Here is a 16,542-nt window from a genome sequence, read left to right on the forward strand (position 1 = left end):
GGCCGGCAGCAACTGTATAGCGTGCTTGTCGACAAAGTCCTGCCCTATAAAGTCCGCGTTGCTGCCCGAGTCCACTGTGATGGGCACGTCCATGGTGATTCCATTGGGCAGCTGGAGAGATGCGGTGAGCCTCACCACTGGTTTGGGCGGGAGGGGGTTCACGGGCTGTAAAATCTCTGGGGACTGCGGCACTAACACGTCTGGCTGGGCCCCAGGGCCTCTTCCTCCAGCCAGACTGCTTCGTTTCCCTGCTGTGTTCCTCCTTGCTGCGTTGCTGCAGTCACCATTGCCGAGGCTGCAGTGAGCTTGTGGAGCCTCTGGGGACACTCTTTCGCCATATGCCCTGGCTCCTCACAGACGTAACACTTCCTGTTCCCTCTAGGAGGCTTCGCTTTCACTGCTGCCGGTGCTAGGGCTCTGGTTGCTGACTGAGCCCTTGCACCTCCAACCTCCATAGGTTCGGCTCCTCCTCCTGGCGGAGGCGTGGATTGCGCCCGCGCTGCTTCTCTGGGAAGGAAGGAGGGGCCCCTGGCTGGTTCGCGCCCTCCACGCCCTTCGTCCCTGCTCCACGGGCGTTCTTCCAGCCTCACCCCCACTGCCAGTGCCCTCTGAACGACCTCCTGGGTGGTTCGGGGTCTCTCCCCCCTCGCGATCTCATCTTTAATCGAGCTGTGCAACCCCTCCCAAAAGAGGTCTCTTACAGGGGCCGAATCTCTGTCCCATTCCAGGGCACTGACCAAGGCGAAAAAGCGGGCATGGTACTGCCTGACGCTGGCCCTCCCTTGTCTTAGCCCATGCACCTCCTTCCGGGCAAGATCCACGTCAATGCTTGATAAAAAACACCCATCCATCGCTTTAATAAAGGCATCTGCATTCTGGAGCGCCGGATCCTTATCTCTCCATAAATTGCGTAGCCATGCTTTAGCATCCCCATGCAAATGAGACATGATGAATCCCACTCTCTCTTGCTCATCTCTAAAGTCTTTATGCAGCAGTTGCAGTGCGCACAGTACGTCTGCTCTAAAGTTGGGATACTGTTGCAGGTTCCCATCGAAGTGAGAGACCAGCCCGCCTGTGCGTCTCGCCAACCCAATTCCCTCCTGCCGGGGTGTCTGCTTTGTCAGCACATCTAACCTGACCTGGAGATCCCTGCAGGCGGCAGCTGCCTCCTCCTCTCTCTTCCTGGATGCGAGAGCCTCGGCATTCAGTTGTGCCACTGCTTTTCTGAGTTCCTCTATCTGCTGCTCAGCCGTCATGTTGTCTGCCGTTCGTGAGCTCGCTAGTGGGCACCTGCTTCTCTCCCCTCCTCGAGGTTGTAGATGCCCACAATTGAGTGTGACGGAGCTTACTGTCAGAGCTGCTTGAAGATCCTAGCTCACAGAGGATCACGCTAGCCAGCGATCATTAAGTAAAAGTCTTTATTGAATTGCAGTTTCCATTCTCACGCTGCTGCGCGCAACTCTACGTCTAGTAGCTAGATCGGCGAAGCTCCATCTGAGTCTCCGCCCCTTGTGCACCAACTTAATATCCTAGCCCTGCTCCACCTTTTCCGCCTGACTGTCCTCCTCTGGGTCCCTCTACCCCCCGGGGTTTCTTCCTTCCTGGATTCTTCTGACGCTGACCCGGACCCTCCTGCCTCCTTGCGCCGGGCTTTAGGACCTGGTTCCCTTTCCGGGCTGCTTACTGCGCCGCCTTCCTCTGCATTTGAACTTGGCGCGCGCGCCCAACCTTCCACTTTCCTCTTAACCGTTTCTTCGCTCCCCGATGGAGGTGTGGCCACTCCTGACTCATGCCCTCCCTCCTGTGGTGAGCTGCCAGCGCTTGCCCCCTGGCTCCCTTCTTCTTCCCTGCTCCCTGGCGGTGACGCTGGTCCCGATTTCCAACTGCTCTCCCCTGAGTCCCCTCTGGCTCTATCTTCCTGGGGTGCCCCCCTAGACTCCCCCCTTGCCCTGGCCACTGGTGCTCCTTTCTGTGAATCCTCTGATTCACTGGAAAGACTAGGAGATCTCGGGTCGTCGTCATCACTCATCTTTTCTTCTGCCTCCTCCCCTTCGCTCTCTGTTTCCTCCCTTGGCCTTGCCTCTGCTCCTAAATCCCTGACAGACGCCTTGACCATCCATCCTGTAAATAAAGGGCAGTAGAATTTGTCTGCAAATGGTAAGGCTGAAATGGCTGAGAATGTTAAAAAAAAAAAAAAATCCTATGAATTCTAACTCTGGCCATTTTTACTCATAAATAAGAGAGCGGTTGATTGTTCCGCGAATGGCCAGAAGGATATTAGCCCTTTCCTGTACATAAAGGAAGCAGTCTCTTGCTTGGGCTGAAATTGCTAGTTTTGGTGAATACTTAAATTGCTGAGTTCCTCTTTTTCGTTTAAAATCAAACCCTGTTTTCAAAATCTACTCCTTGCCCTTCCCTTCCCTTATTCAAATGGTAATTTAGCCAAAGGATGCAACATTTTCAATAGTATAAAAGGTTTGCTGAGACATGAACTCTGCACATGCACAGAGGCTAGATCAGCTAAAGAAGAGAGGGAGAGGAAGGGGGAAACTGTAAGGGGGGAGAGGAGGTTTCTTCCAAATGTAAAAGAAAACTCGGAACCATTGAGGAACCATTGAGGGAAATCACCCTTAATCTGTCTTTGCTCCAGGGGCTATTTAAGACAAAAGGCTAAAAAAACAAACAAAAAAAAACAAAAAAAACTAGCCCATCAAAAAGTCAAGAGCTTTCCAGGTTCCAAATCTTAACATGCCAAATTCTTTTCACAGGTAAATATCAAAGCATTCCCCCCCTCAATGGGAATTTTAGGAACAGCATTTCCTGACAGACTTCTCACATGAAATAATTTTCCCTTTTAACAGGATATGTGAACCCCGATAACAAAGTGTTTGTCCCTTTTTCCTCCCACAGCAACTTTCTTTCTGTTCTGTGAAACAAGTCTGAATCCCTGCTACAGTTTGACTTCCATCTCTTTGTGGCTTTGACACTTTTTTTTAAAGTTACAAATAATCTGTTTTCATTTATTTAATCTGTCTCTCCATGATGTCTATGAAGTTAATCGAAGCACAACCAAACATTGTTTGTGGAATGGTATTTGTTTACCTTTTTGCCTGAGCATTTCTTATTAATTCTGTCATCTTGGCTAGTGCAAGGTACTTGCACAACTTTAAATTGCCATTCATTTTTTTTCCTTGGTATTAAGTCATTTTCCAGTATTGTCCTATAGCCGATGTTGTCACTTCAAGAAACACTCTTTTATTTTCATTGTTACTTCAGATTTCTTAAAATTGTGTGTCTTAGCATTTATTTATTTTTCGTTCCTCATAAGTCATTGTGTGTGTTTCATTATTATTTTAACCTTGTATTTTTTACAGTTCTCTTTCTCTCCAAAGTGAAGGAAAGCAAACGAACTTGGCAGATAATAACAGTAGTTATAGGAAAATGTGATAATAATATTGGAATGAATGAAACGCTTAATGTGCTAAGATTTTTTATTATTTGCAGCTTCCCATGAAAACTGGAGGACATCCTTCTTGTCTAACTGTGTTTTTAAGTCGCCCCAAAACCCTGCCCCTTACAGGATATCACTTCTACAGATGTGCAATGATGAAAAGCAGCAACAACCCAACCCCTTCGCCATCACAAGACCTGCAACGCCAGAGTTTTCAAAGTGCCCACAGCTATCTCTTTCAAAGGATATAGACTGATGGGGAGTGGGCCTGACAAAGGGGGGTGGAGTTGACTTGCAAGGACATCTTTTCACTTGAACCTCAAGCCTCTGTGCTCCAGGATTCAAAAGATACATGCGTAAAAGATCACAATTGTGTCAAGATATGCAACTGATATTTAATTAGTTTGTTTTGTATTAAGTGTTATTATGTAGGAATGTTGAAACGTGTCTGACAGTGTGTTACTTCCACAAGGGGGGTATTTTTGTGTGTAATTTTTATGTTTAATGTCTTATTGCTTGCACACCAATTCTCATGCATTTTATACTTTCTGATAGCTCACACTATTGTGTAGTCCAATGTTTAGATAACCACATTTCATTGTCCCACCTGGCACTCTGCCAACTTTCCCTATCCATTTTAAAATGTGCAAAAACTTGCTTTACCAAGGAGAAGCTTATAAGATACATGAAGGTGCACATGCTTTGGTTTAGCAGGAATGATCCCTTATAGAGTTAAATTGACTTATTTGGACAAAGTGCCCTTTTAAGAACGGTTTTCCTTTACAGACTGGTTTGAAAGGTTGAGAACCATGGGCACATAAATTCAAATTGGACTCAGTTTGAATTGGGCAAGTGTATCCAGGCTGCAATTAGCTTTTTGGTCCTTAAAGTGCAAGTGATCTGCGAGACCAGAGCCTGTAATAATAATAAGAAATCCCATGGATTTTGGCCAAGGCGAAGACATTTCTCTCAGGACGTGTCCGAAACCTGTGCCAGCTGTGGTGGGTGCCAGGCTACATGATGAATATGAAAGCCCTAAGTGGATTCACCAGGGATTGCCACTACTGCGACACCATGCCGATGTGAGACCACAGAAGAGCTACCTTGACACCTGAGAACACACAAATGGCGGGGGGGAAGCAAACTGCACTTTTCAGTCATTAGTGGACCTTCCTGCCTAAATGTAAAGCATAGATCACTATTGAGAAAATATTTCTTCCAAGGTGCTAGAATACCACAAGTAACTGAGCAGTGCACTGTTACACCATTATATTTCCATGCAAATATCCTTAAAGTAGCATGATATCCAAGTCCCTTTCAGGTTCACATGGACACACACATCTGGGACGGAGAATACCAGGTTATTATTTACCACCTTAAATTGTGCGGAGAAAAGGATTGCAAAGTAGCCACCTTTGCAATCTTATCTCCGAAGGGGGGAACTGTAGCAGGAACCCCCCCACCCCAATCATTCTGTTTGCACAAACTTCACACACACTCACACTCACACACTACATACGCCACATTTCTGTTATAAATTCATAGAAAATCAACCATACATCGGATTTGCACTGTTCCATTTTTTACTCCATGTGACAAAGACTATCAAAGGATCAAAGGGGGGTGCTTGGTTTCTGGTCAGCCATAATCTCTTCAGCATACCAGCACATCCACAGGAGCCCTGCCCAGTTGCTATGTCAACCCTGATAATCCCAGACAGAAGACAATCAAAATCACAAAGAACAGTGGATTCACCACGGGCTGAAACAAAGGACAATGATCAGATCTTCCCTCTGGGGGCAGGAAACTGCAAACTCCCCATTGTCACCTGGAAAGTACTCATGGGGAGGGGGAAAGGAGGAACCAGCCAGGTGACAGGACACTCAGGTTACCACCACAACTCCTCCCTCAACCCCTCCTTTCTGTAATGAATGCATGATGTCAACCCTTTCTGTAACGTATGCATGATGTCAACCCCTCCTTTCTGTAATGTATGCATGATGTTTCTGGGGGTGGGCTTGACCTAGAGGAGGGGAATTTCAAAAGTTTTTATAAGGTCTTGCGGCCCATTGTTCTGGGTCTTTCCTCTCTCCTGCAAGTGAGGGGAACACCCTGATGCATCAGTTCAATAAAGGCCAAGCCTACAGGCTGCTGTTTTGCTCCAAGTTATCCTGGTTGGTGTCTTTGTTTTGTCCAAGGGAGCCCTCAGATTTTTCCGTTAACACAGTCTACAGCAGAATCTACACAGAATGGGGAGGGGGGCGAGTTCTGGGCTCTGGGGGAGGGAAGGGGGGCAGGTCCTAGTCCGTATCGAGAGAGAGGGCCGAGGGGAACGAAAGCTGCTCTGCCTGGCCGTCTCTGCAGGGATGTTGCGGGGAAACGGGCTCCTTTTGCACCCAGGTCTCTAGAGGGGATAAACCTGGGTCTGGACTGTACCACTTCAGGTCCCCCAGAGGGGGAGGTAAAGGGACACCCAATGACCCACATTCTGTAAGTGGAGGATCCCTGATTGATTTATTTGGGGGGGGGGAGGGATATGCCAATCTTGCTCAAGTCAGCCTCCCCTCCTCCAAAAAGGTTCTCTCCCACAATCCCAAAGACAACACAGGCCCCCCTCAAGAGTCTCCCAGAGCATGTGCAGAGTTCAGAGATGCTTTTGTTGCGATTCCTGTCTTGCGGAAGGTTGGACTACATGACCCTCAGGGCCCCCTCCCAATTCTACACTTAAATAATTTCACAGCACGGAAGTGAGGAGGGGCAGGGACTGTCAGAAAGGGGGGCTTTTGCTATGCAGAGATCTGGCCCCCTCCTTAAAATCAGAGCTGTGAATCTGCAGGATGCGAAGCCAAGCAGACCCCTGACCCCAAAAAGGCAGGGGAAGGGGGCTTCCCACAAGGGACCAGTGGGGCAAGACTGGGCAGCCAAAGAGGAGGGACCCAGGAGTCCGGGGGCCTACGATCCACTTTGCTCTTTCAACGGGATCCGGAGACAGGCAACAAACCAAGCCGGGAGCAGGGTTGCCCAGAGTCCGTTACTGCAGAAAGAAGAGAAATCCGTGAGATACTGACCCGATTCAGAGAGGAAACATTAGCTGGCTGGGGGTTGCAATTGCAGGAATTGCTCCACAACAACCCTGTGAAGCAGGCAGACTGGATCCTGCCCCCCGGGACCCCTGAGAGCTTTATCATGGCCAGGGACTGGGGATTCGAACCCAGATCTCTCTGCCAGGGCCTAGTCTGGCCCTCTCACCACTGCACCGCACTGCCTCTCAGTGGGTGGCACAGAGATGTTTTTTTTAAAAGAATATAAAAATGAAGAATCGAGAGAACTTGGCAGTCTTGGGCGTATCTTGGACACTGACCTCGGATTTGGGCTTCTCCGATTTGGGTTTTTCTTCAGAAGCTGAAAAGGAGGATAATGAAGCAGGGAAAGGTTAATGACCAGAAAACCCAGGGAAATGGACAGGAATACTTGAAAGCATGCAGAAAGCTAAAAAGGAAATCAACATTTCTGAGCCGCTGGGCAGGGATGTTTTTAGCAGGCGACCAAAGAGAGTCTGGCCAAGGCGCCTGGTTGGTATCAAGAGGCAGGGAGTTCCAAAGAGCCTTGGAGCCGGGAGGGACCCCGAGGGTCATCTAGTCCAACCCCCCGCAAGGCAGGAATCTTGAACCCACAACGCTGATATCAAGAGTCTCAGGCTCTCCCGGCTGAGCTTCTTGTACTGGCAAATGTGGGAAAGGGGAGTCAATTGGCCAGTGCCAGTTCCGCCATTCAAAGGGGTCAGGTGGTGGAGGAGAGATTTCTCAACTGCTTTTACTGTCAATATTTGCATGGTCTTAATAGATTCTGAATAGTCTCCCCCAGGAAAATATTTCTATTTTTCATTATAATAATTAGACTTGAGGGAGGCTGGGTTATTTGTTTTGGTTCTCATTTTTATCATGTACGTTGTGTTTTCATCGTGCATTTTTATGCCACAAACTGCCCGGAGATCCAGAAAAGGAGGATGCTGTGTACATTTATAGAATCCTAGAATTGTAGAATCAGAAGGGACCCCAGGAATCTCAGCTAAAGTATCCCCTAAAATATTGACCAAATGGTAAAATAGGACCATATTGATAACAAAAATAACAGTACAGAAGGGGTGGGTGGGAACAACCTTACCCCATCGGAAGAAGGACCGCAAGACCCCCAGGAGCACAATGGCGACCAGGAACAAGCCGATGGCGTCCTCCAGGGAGGGGCCCAGGGACCCTGGGTGGGGGGAGAAGGGGCAGAGGCAGAAGGGGGGCGTCAGAGAGGGAGAAGGGGGGCGATGTCAGACCCCCACCCTGCCTTGGCCACCCAGTGCAGGTCCCAAAGCTGCACCTTCGCCCCACCCCCCATATCCTCCACCCCATGCCCGACTTGATCAGTGCCAATTCACAGAATCCTAGTTGGGAGGGCACCCCAGCGGTCATCCAGCCCAACCCCCTTCAAGGGAGGAATCCCAGCTAAATCACCCAGGACAGGCGACCTCCCAACCTCCGCCAGTCAGGAATCGCACCCCCAGCCAATCTTCTGGGCCTTGCTACCCAGCCCCCAGGGGACCCCGGCACAGACCCCCAAGTGCAGACCCCCACCTGCCACATGGAGCACGACCGCCTTCTTGACCCCCGCCTCGCCCAGCCCTGCATGGCCTACATGGCAGACGTAGGAGACCCCGTGGTCCTCGGTCGGGACGGGCAGCAGGCGGGCGAAGCTGGTGAAGCTGAAGGTGCCGTCAGGAGCCTGGCGGTGCCCCGAGTCCCCGATGTCCAGGAAGGCGTCCTGGGGGGCGCCGGACCCCCTCCGCTTCCAGCTGACCGAGGCACCCAGAGGGAAGAAGCCGGAGACCTCGCAGGCCAGCTGGGGCCGGGCACTGGGGGGCACGGAGAGCGTCGTGGGGCGCAGCGTCACCTGGGGGGGCTCTGCAGGGCGAGAGGGAGTGAGCAGAGCGCCCCCTGCTGACAACCAGGAGCACTGCAGGCTCCCAGCTGCCGGGAGGGGAGAGGGGGGCTCTTGGATTCGAATCCTGAGGAAGACAGGGTCCCCGTTGGCTTGACCAAGTGGCCAGGCGCTTCTTCAGGAGCCTCCCAACCCAGGGGCAGTCTCTCTGGATCGCTTGGTTCTTAGAAGCGTAGAATCAGACAGGTGGAAGGGATCCCCAAGGGTCATCTAGCCCAACCCCTGCCAGGCAGGGATCTCAGGGCAATTGGGCCACTGCGAGGTTGAAGCACTCTCCCTATGTTCTTTTGGCGCCTCCAGGCCCAGGAGCAGTCTATCTGGATCCCTAGGGCCTGGCCGGCATTTGGCCACTGTGAGAATGCAAGATGCTGGCTCCATGGGGGTCCCTTTGGGCAGTGGACCCCCTTTCCCCTTCCTTCCCTCCGCCCTCCCTGCAAGGGAGACCCCCCCGGTCGCTCACTCACCCACCACCTTGAACTCGAGCGCCTGCTGGGCGTGCAGGTGGGGCAGGTAGACGGTGCAGATGTAGGTGCCCTCGTGGCGGACGGCCACGCTCCACAGGCGCAGGGAGGCACCGCCGCCCTCGGCGTCCAGCAGCAGCTCAGCCCCCTCCTCGGCCACCGACACCCCCCGCGTGGCTCCGTCGAAGGCCAGCACCACCTTCCCGGCCCCCCGGAACTGATGGCGCCACTCCACCGAGAAGGCCGAGGCCGGCGCTGAGAAGCCGCAGTGCAGGACTGCCGGGCGCCCGAGGCGGGACTCCAGGCGCGGCGTCCGCGTGAAGACCGACAGCACCGCTGCGCAAGGAGGGAGGAGGGCGAGGTGAGCGGGAGAGATCCCCAGCGGTCATCTAGACCCACCCCCGTGCAAGGGAGGAATCCCAGAAGGGAAAAACAACAAACCCAGGGCTGTGTTTAGCAGATGCGGTGCCAGGCTGCAAATGTCCGCCCGATAGTGTTGGGGTGGCCGTAGCTGCGCACTGCCAGCCATTGTGGGGGGCGCAACTCTCCCTCATGCCAATGCAGGAGAGCGATCCCCCGAGAGGCCAGCGCCCTATGGGAAAGACCGCTCTGAACAAGCCCACCATCTATTTGATTTATTCATTTAATTTCGTGGTTCTCAAATTTGGGGGGACCCCCATGAACGCTCTCCCTTTCAGCCAGTGCCCTAAAAGAGGCATGGTTTGGAACAACTGTTTGAACGACCCAGTAAGATGAAAGCAAGATTTGAAAGAGCAACAATTACTTGCCAAATGACTCAAAATCCACTTCAAACTACTCCAAGTAGTTCAACCCAGCAGATGCCTTTGATCCAGGGATTTCTGCTTTCCGCTTGCCCCACGGTGCCCCCTATCTCCCGCCCCCCAGGAGGGTGGAACCAATGACATTGGACATTCCTCATTTAAATCATGGCCTTTCTGCCCCGCCTTCTCCTCCCAGGGGCTGAAGGCGGCCTCCCTCCCCTTCCCCTCCCCTTCCCCCGCGCTGACCCTGCCAGGCCGGCCTGCCTGAGAAGCACCGACTGGCCCTCGGTCCCTCTCTCCCAGGCTGCTGGCGCAGGGCTCTGACCGCTAGGCCGCTCGGCTGCTCCCCTTCCGCTCGCCAGGTGGGACCTGCGGTGGTGGTGACGCTGCTGACCCCATCCTGCTGCTTCCAAGGCGGGGCCTCCTCCGTGTGCAGGACGCTGCTGACCCCGAACTCGGCCTCGGGGGCCTGCATGCTGGCGATGAGCCACTTGCCCCTCTCCAGGGCGCGGGGGCAGCCCCCTCCGCCCACCAGCCCCTCCGCCCAGGCGACAAAGTGGGACTCTTGCGGCGCGTAAGCGTTGATCTCGCAGGAGGATTCCGCCTCGCTGGCATCCGGACTCAGCCAGGGCGGGGGGGGTGGCCGAGGCCTGACCGCCCCACAGGGCCCCTGAGGGGTCTGCCGGGGGGACAAAGCGGGGGGAGGTGAACCAGTGTCTGGGGGGGGGAATGATGAGCCTTGTCTCTCCACTGCCGGACCCCCCCAACCTACATCGCAGGGGGTTGGAGTGGATGACCTTTGGGGTTCCCAACTCCACCGTTCTGTGTCAGCCAGTTCAGTTCAACTCGCAGAATCACAGAATTGGAAGGGACCCCCGAGGGTCATCTAGTCCAACCCCCTGCGATGCAGGAATCTCAGCGAAAACAAGATGCCCTCTAAGGAGGATTTGTTTTGTCTATTTAATGGGATTTAAACGCCAGTTAATAAACCAAAGCAACCAAGCAGTTTGCTTGGTTCAGATACCTCTGAATCGTGTAAATGCTGAGGTTGGAAAACAATTTGAAGTACATTCAGAATAAGCATAACTAGATGAAATTAATCCACAACAATAGGACTCCTGAGTTCCTGAGATGATTTCTTTTGTCCTTTCACTGTATTTATTTTTCCCAATTGGAACTATGAAATGGTGATTTTCTTGAGTCAAAATGAGAGTAACCCTGAACGTTTCTTAGAAAAAAAGCACTGAACCTATATACCAGAGAAGAATGTACGGAACTGTAGTTGTTTGCATATATAGTGATATACAGTGGTACCCCACAAGACGAATGCCTCGCAAGACGGAAAACCCGCAAGACGAAAGGGTTTTCTGTTTTGGAGGCGCTTCGTAAGACGAATTTCCCTATGGGCTTGCTTCGCAAGACGAAAGCCCATAGGGAAATCTCCGGGGACCTCTTTTAAATGCTGGTGGTGGGGAGCAAAGCCTTTCCCCCCCCCTCCGGCCTTCAGAAGAGGTCCAGGAAGGCCGGCAGGGGCTTCCGGTCGGCGCCAGCGTTAATGGCGGTCCTCTTTCCGAGCTCCGGAGGAGGAATGCTCTGCGAGTTCGGGTCTGACCCGCTACGGCAAGCGGGGGACCCCTAAAATCACAGGCGCTGAAGCCTGTGAACAAGGAGACTCGGTGGGCACCAGAAGCGCCCCCCTTACTGCAGAAAGAGCCTTTTTAAAGGCTCCGGAACGGCATCAGGAGAGCGCGGTGCTGAGAGTCGCTACCCAGCCCGCAGAGTGAAGCCGCGTCGCCATGAACGGAGAGCGCCGATTTCTTCCTGTAAATTTGGGACTGAAAAGCCTGTGAGTAAGACTGAACGTTATTTTGAAAAATTTTAAAATTGGAAATCTGGCTGAAAATGGGGAAGGTGAAAATTAAGGAAGTCTGCCTTCCCCCGACTGCATGACAGCTAAAGCAACGGAAATTTAAAGCTGCATCCGTATGAAACATCCTTTGACTACTTAAACCTGACATTGGATCTAGATCTCCCCTCTAGCAAGCAGGGCAGAGGGGAGGAAAAAAGGACATTAAGAACTGCATGATTTATTTAAAAGAAAAAAATCTTCTGCTGCCTTAACACCCTGAAACGGACTGCCAAATAAGACATTAGGGCACTGAACTGTCTTTAAACTTCTGGGAAAGTTACATGGTTGAAGTTTCGTTTGATACAAAGTTTTAAGACTTTATTGCTACAGTATATTGGAGTGTGTTGAAAGAGTATCTACTGGAAAAAGTGTCGCAGCATATATTTTCAAGCCTCCTGATATACTTGTTTTTAACTTCTTTGTTTCCTCACTTGGACATTTTGTTTTGCTCCCCCTAGAGGGCTTAAAGTAACGGTTGTAACAGTTTAAGACAGTGGAATTTTCCATCAGCGGACTGTTTTTGTGGGAACGTCCTTGGGACATGAGTGGTCCAGCAGAAGAGATAACCACCAGAGCCAAAGCTAAGCAGCAACAACAGCAACAACAGCAACAAAAGAAAAGAGGCTCAATTACAGGTTTAACTCCTACAGGAACAGCAGGACAAGAAAAAGTGACAGCTGCTTCCATGGAGTCAGTGACACAGGCGTTACTCAAGATAAATCAATCTTTGGAGACTTTGACAAAGCAGAGTACAGAAAATACACAGAAATTAACAGAACTAACAGCAAGATTGGACTTGAACACAAAAAGTGTGACAAGCAATACAGAATCTATAAACAGGTTGATTGAAGAAAATTCTGCAACACGTAAAATCGCAGAGGAAGCCAGAAGTGTTGCCGGAGAGACACAGGAGAAGCTAGAACCGATTGCTAAAAAGGTTTATGAACATGATGCAACTTTGTCTTTGATGGAATTACAGAGAAAGGAAAGAAATTTGAAATTAAGATTAATTCCCGAGAGCGAAGGGGACAGCCTGGTGGAGTTCCTAACACAAAAGTTTGCTGACTTTTGGGAAGATTTGGAGGAGGAAGAATTTAAGATAACAACAGCATTTAGACTGGGCAGGAGACTGAACAAAAAGACTCCGAGGGATTGTCTGATTACCCTTAGATCCAAGGAAGAAAGAGACAAAATATTAAAACTACATTATCAAAAGGCCTTGGAAATTGAAAATTCACCTATACAAATTTTTAAAGACATCCCTAAATATATCTTGGAGGTGAGAACCTTCTACAAGGATCTGGTCTACCTGCTGAAGAAGAACAACATCCTCTTTAGGTGGGAGTTCCCACAAGGATTGTCCTTTAACTACAAGGGAAAGAAGGTGAAAATAAAGACAATTCAAGATAAAGAGAAGTTTTTGGAGAGAAACCAAGAGGATCTACAGAAGGGAACGGTGGATCCAATTGCAGAACAAAGGAGAGCACTAGACATTCTGAACCTACCGTTTGGACTCAACCCACCACCATCAGAGGAAGAGCAACAACTTGGAGCGGTTGGAGGAGTAACAGAAAAATAACAAGATGGCCCTGCAATTCCTTAGTTGGAATTGCAATGGGCTGAACATGCCTTTGAAGAGACGCCAAGTGTTTCATATCTTGAAAAGAGAACAATTGAACTTCATTTGCTTACAAGAAACCCATGTAACCAGGGTACACAGGAAACTATTTATAAATAAAAGACTAGGACAAGAATTTATTTCATCAGACAAAGTCAAGAAAAGAGGAGTTGTGATTTACGTAAAAGAGAAATGGGCTCCAAAAATGATGTTTAAAGATGAACAAGGAAGATACCTGGCAGTTGAAATACAAGCACAAGGAGAAAAATTTTTAATAGTTGGAGTTTATGCACCAAATGAAGGCAAGGCGGAATTCTTTAAGAAGCTCCATGAAACTCTGATGGATTACCGTATTTTTCGCCCCATAAGACGCACCGGCCCATAAGACGCACCTAGATTTTAGGGGGGGAAATGAAGGAAAAAATTTTTATTTCCCCCCCCAGGTGCGCTGCGCTACACCAGGAGCTTGGGGCGTGCGGAGCTCAGCGCGCCCCAAGCTTCTGCGTGCCGGCAAGGTCTCCGCTAGCGTGGGAGAGCCGGCGCCTCTCCCAGGGCTAGCGGACCCCTGCGCTAATCCAGAAGCTTGGGGCGTGCTGAGGTCAGCGCGCCCCAAGCTTCTGCATGCCGGCAAGCAGTCCGCTGCCGCCCCAAGCCTTGCGCACCCGGCGGGACCTCCTGCCGGGTGCGGGAGGCTTGGGGCAGCAGCGGACTGCTTGCCGGCATGCAGAAGCTTGGGGCGCGCTGACCTCAGCACGCCCCAAGCTTCTAGGTGCGCGCAAGCAGTCCGCTGCCGCCCCAAGCCTCCCGCACCCGGCGGGACCTCCTGCCGGGTGCGGGAGGCTTGGGGCGGCAGCGGACTGCTTGCCGGCATGCAGAAGCTTGGGGCGCGCTGACCTCAGCACGCCCCAAGCTTCTAGGTGCGCGCAAGCAGTCCGCTGCCGCCCCAAGCCTCCCGCACCCGGCGGGACCTCCTGCCGGGTGCGGGAGGCTTGGGGCGGCAGCGGACTGCTTGCCGGCATGCAGAAGCTTGGGGCGCGCTGACCTCAGCACGCCCCAAGCTTCTAGGTGCGCGCAAGCAGTCCGCTGCCGCCCCAAGCCTTGCGCACCCTGCCTTCAGGGCGCTCGACGCTGCGAGAAGCAGGCTGCTATCCGCAGCCTAGGCAGCCCTGTGGGACCTCCCACAGGGCTGCCTGGGCTGCGGAATGGTTCCCGAAGCGTCGGGCGCTCTGCCTTCAGGGCGCTCGACGCTGCGAGAAGCAGGCTGCTATCCGCAGCCTAGGCAGCCCTGTGGGACCTCCCACAGGGCTGCCTGGGCTGCGGAATGGTTCCCGAAGCGTCGGGCGCTCTGCCTTCAGGGCGCTCGACGCTGCGAGAAGCAGGCTGCTATCCGCAGCCTAGGCAACCCTGCGGGACCTCCCACAGGGCTGCCTGGGCGGCGGAATTGTTCCCGAAGCGTCGGGCGCTCTGCCTTCAGGGCGCCCGACGCTCCGAGAAGCAGGCTGCTATCCGCAGCCTAGGCAACCCTGCGGGACCTCCCACAGGGCTGCCTGGGCGGCGGAATTGTTCCCGAAGCGTCGGGCGCTCTGCCTTCAGGGCGCCCGACGCTCCGAGAAGCAGGCTGCTATCCGCAGCCTAGGCAACCCTGTGGGACCTCCCACAGGGCTGCCTGGGCGGCGGATATTTTCCTGAAGCCTGGAGAGCGAGAGGGGTCGGTGCGCACCAACCCCTCTCGCTCTTCAAGCTTCAGCGAAAGTCTGCATTCGCCCCATAAGACGCACCCAGATTTTCCCTTCATTTTTGGAGGGGAAAAAGTGCGTCTTATGGGGCGAAAAATACGGTATTTGGATTACAATGTAATAATTATGGGAGATATGAACGGTGTGGTTTCTACAAACATGGACAAGGCACAAAGACTGACAATCTCCAAGGAAGGGAGACTTCCGAAGACCTTCTTTGAAATGACTGAAAATGTGGACCTAATAGACATATGGAGAACAAGGAACCCTCTTGAGAGAGAGGGAACTTTTTTCTCTCAAGCAATGATGACCTGGACCAGAATTGATCAAATGTGGATTACTAGTGGGATGGCTCCAAAGATTAAGAAGATAGAAATCTGCCCAAAAACTTGCTCCGACCATAACGCCGTGAAGATGGAAATGAAACTTACAACAACTGGTCAATTTAGATGGAGGATGAATGACACCCTGTTTCGAAATAAGGAGATCCACATGAAGGCCCAAAAAACTTTAAAGGACTATTTTGAAATAAATCTAAAGGCCGATGTGGAAAAAAGAGTGATCTGGGACGCAAGTAAAGCTGTGATGCGAGGATTTTTGATTCAACAAAATTCAATAAAAAAGAGAAAGCAGAATGAGAAGAAGGAAAAGATTTTGGAAAAGATAAAAGAAGGAGAGAAAAAATTAAGATCAAAACCAAAGTCCCAGGAGATTTTGAGAGAGATTAAGTTATATCAAACACAATATATGGAATTGATGAATCAAGAGATTGAATGGAAGATAAAGCAAATGAAACAAAAGACATTTGAATCGGCAGATAAATGTGGTAAACTTCTGGCTTGGCAATTGAAGCAAAGGCAGAAACTAAATACAGTTACAAGCCTAGAAGTGGATGGAAAGAATATATCTAAACCTAACGAGATTAGAAACTGTTTTTTGAGCTGTTTTAAAAAACTATACTCTCAAGGGCCACAAATTGAAGAGGACATAGATGAATTCCTTAGTAAATATGGATTACAAAAAATCTCTCATCAAAGCAAGGTGGATTTAAACCAGAGAATAACAGAACAAGAGATAGAGGGAGCCATTCAGGACATGCAACTGGGCAAATCTCCAGGACCAGACGGACTGACTTCCAGATATTACAAAGCTTTGAAGGAGTGGTTGGTTCAACCGTTAAAGGAAGTCTGCAACGAGATTTTAGACGGGGGGAAAGGCACCAGAGTCGTGGAAAGAAGCTTATATTACACTCATACCAAAGACAGAGACTGAAAAGACTCAACTTAAGAACTACCGCCCAATATCATTACTTAATGTGGATTACAAAATTTTTGCAGACATTTTGGCAAAAAGATTTAAAAGAGTGTTGATGGAGAAGATTCATAAGGACCAAGCAGGCTTTCTCCCTAAAAGGCATCTATCAGACAATGTAAGGAATATAATAGACATTTTGGAATTGTTAGAGGTGAATATAAACACCAAAGCAGTGCTGATTTTTGTGGACGCGGAGAAAGCCTTTGACAACATTTCTTGGAGTTTTATGAAAAAGAATCTTCATGGGATGGGGGTAGGCCAAGGGTTTGAGAATGGTATGGGTGC

General features: G+C 50.9%; 1 protein-coding gene across 1 annotated transcript; it reads right to left on the reverse strand.

Moving 5' to 3' along the window:
• Positions 1 to 5,964: 5,964 nt before the first annotated feature.
• On the reverse strand, positions 5,965 to 10,397 carry LOC308578252 (tapasin-like). The gene is made up of 6 exons (XM_081178497.1): positions 10,050 to 10,397; positions 8,902 to 9,234; positions 8,074 to 8,400; positions 7,616 to 7,705; positions 6,813 to 6,853; positions 5,965 to 6,485 (listed from the first exon to the last, which is right to left on the reverse strand). The coding sequence occupies exons 1-6, from the start codon at positions 10,153 to 10,155 to the stop codon at positions 6,483 to 6,485; spliced, it is 900 nt and encodes a 299-aa protein (XP_081034623.1). The 5' UTR covers positions 10,156 to 10,397; the 3' UTR covers positions 5,965 to 6,482.
• Positions 10,398 to 16,542: the final 6,145 nt, after the last annotated feature.

This window comes from Podarcis bocagei (genome assembly GCF_964188305.1).
Source record: "Podarcis bocagei genome assembly, chromosome: W".
NCBI lineage: Eukaryota > Metazoa > Chordata > Lepidosauria > Squamata > Lacertidae > Podarcis > Podarcis bocagei.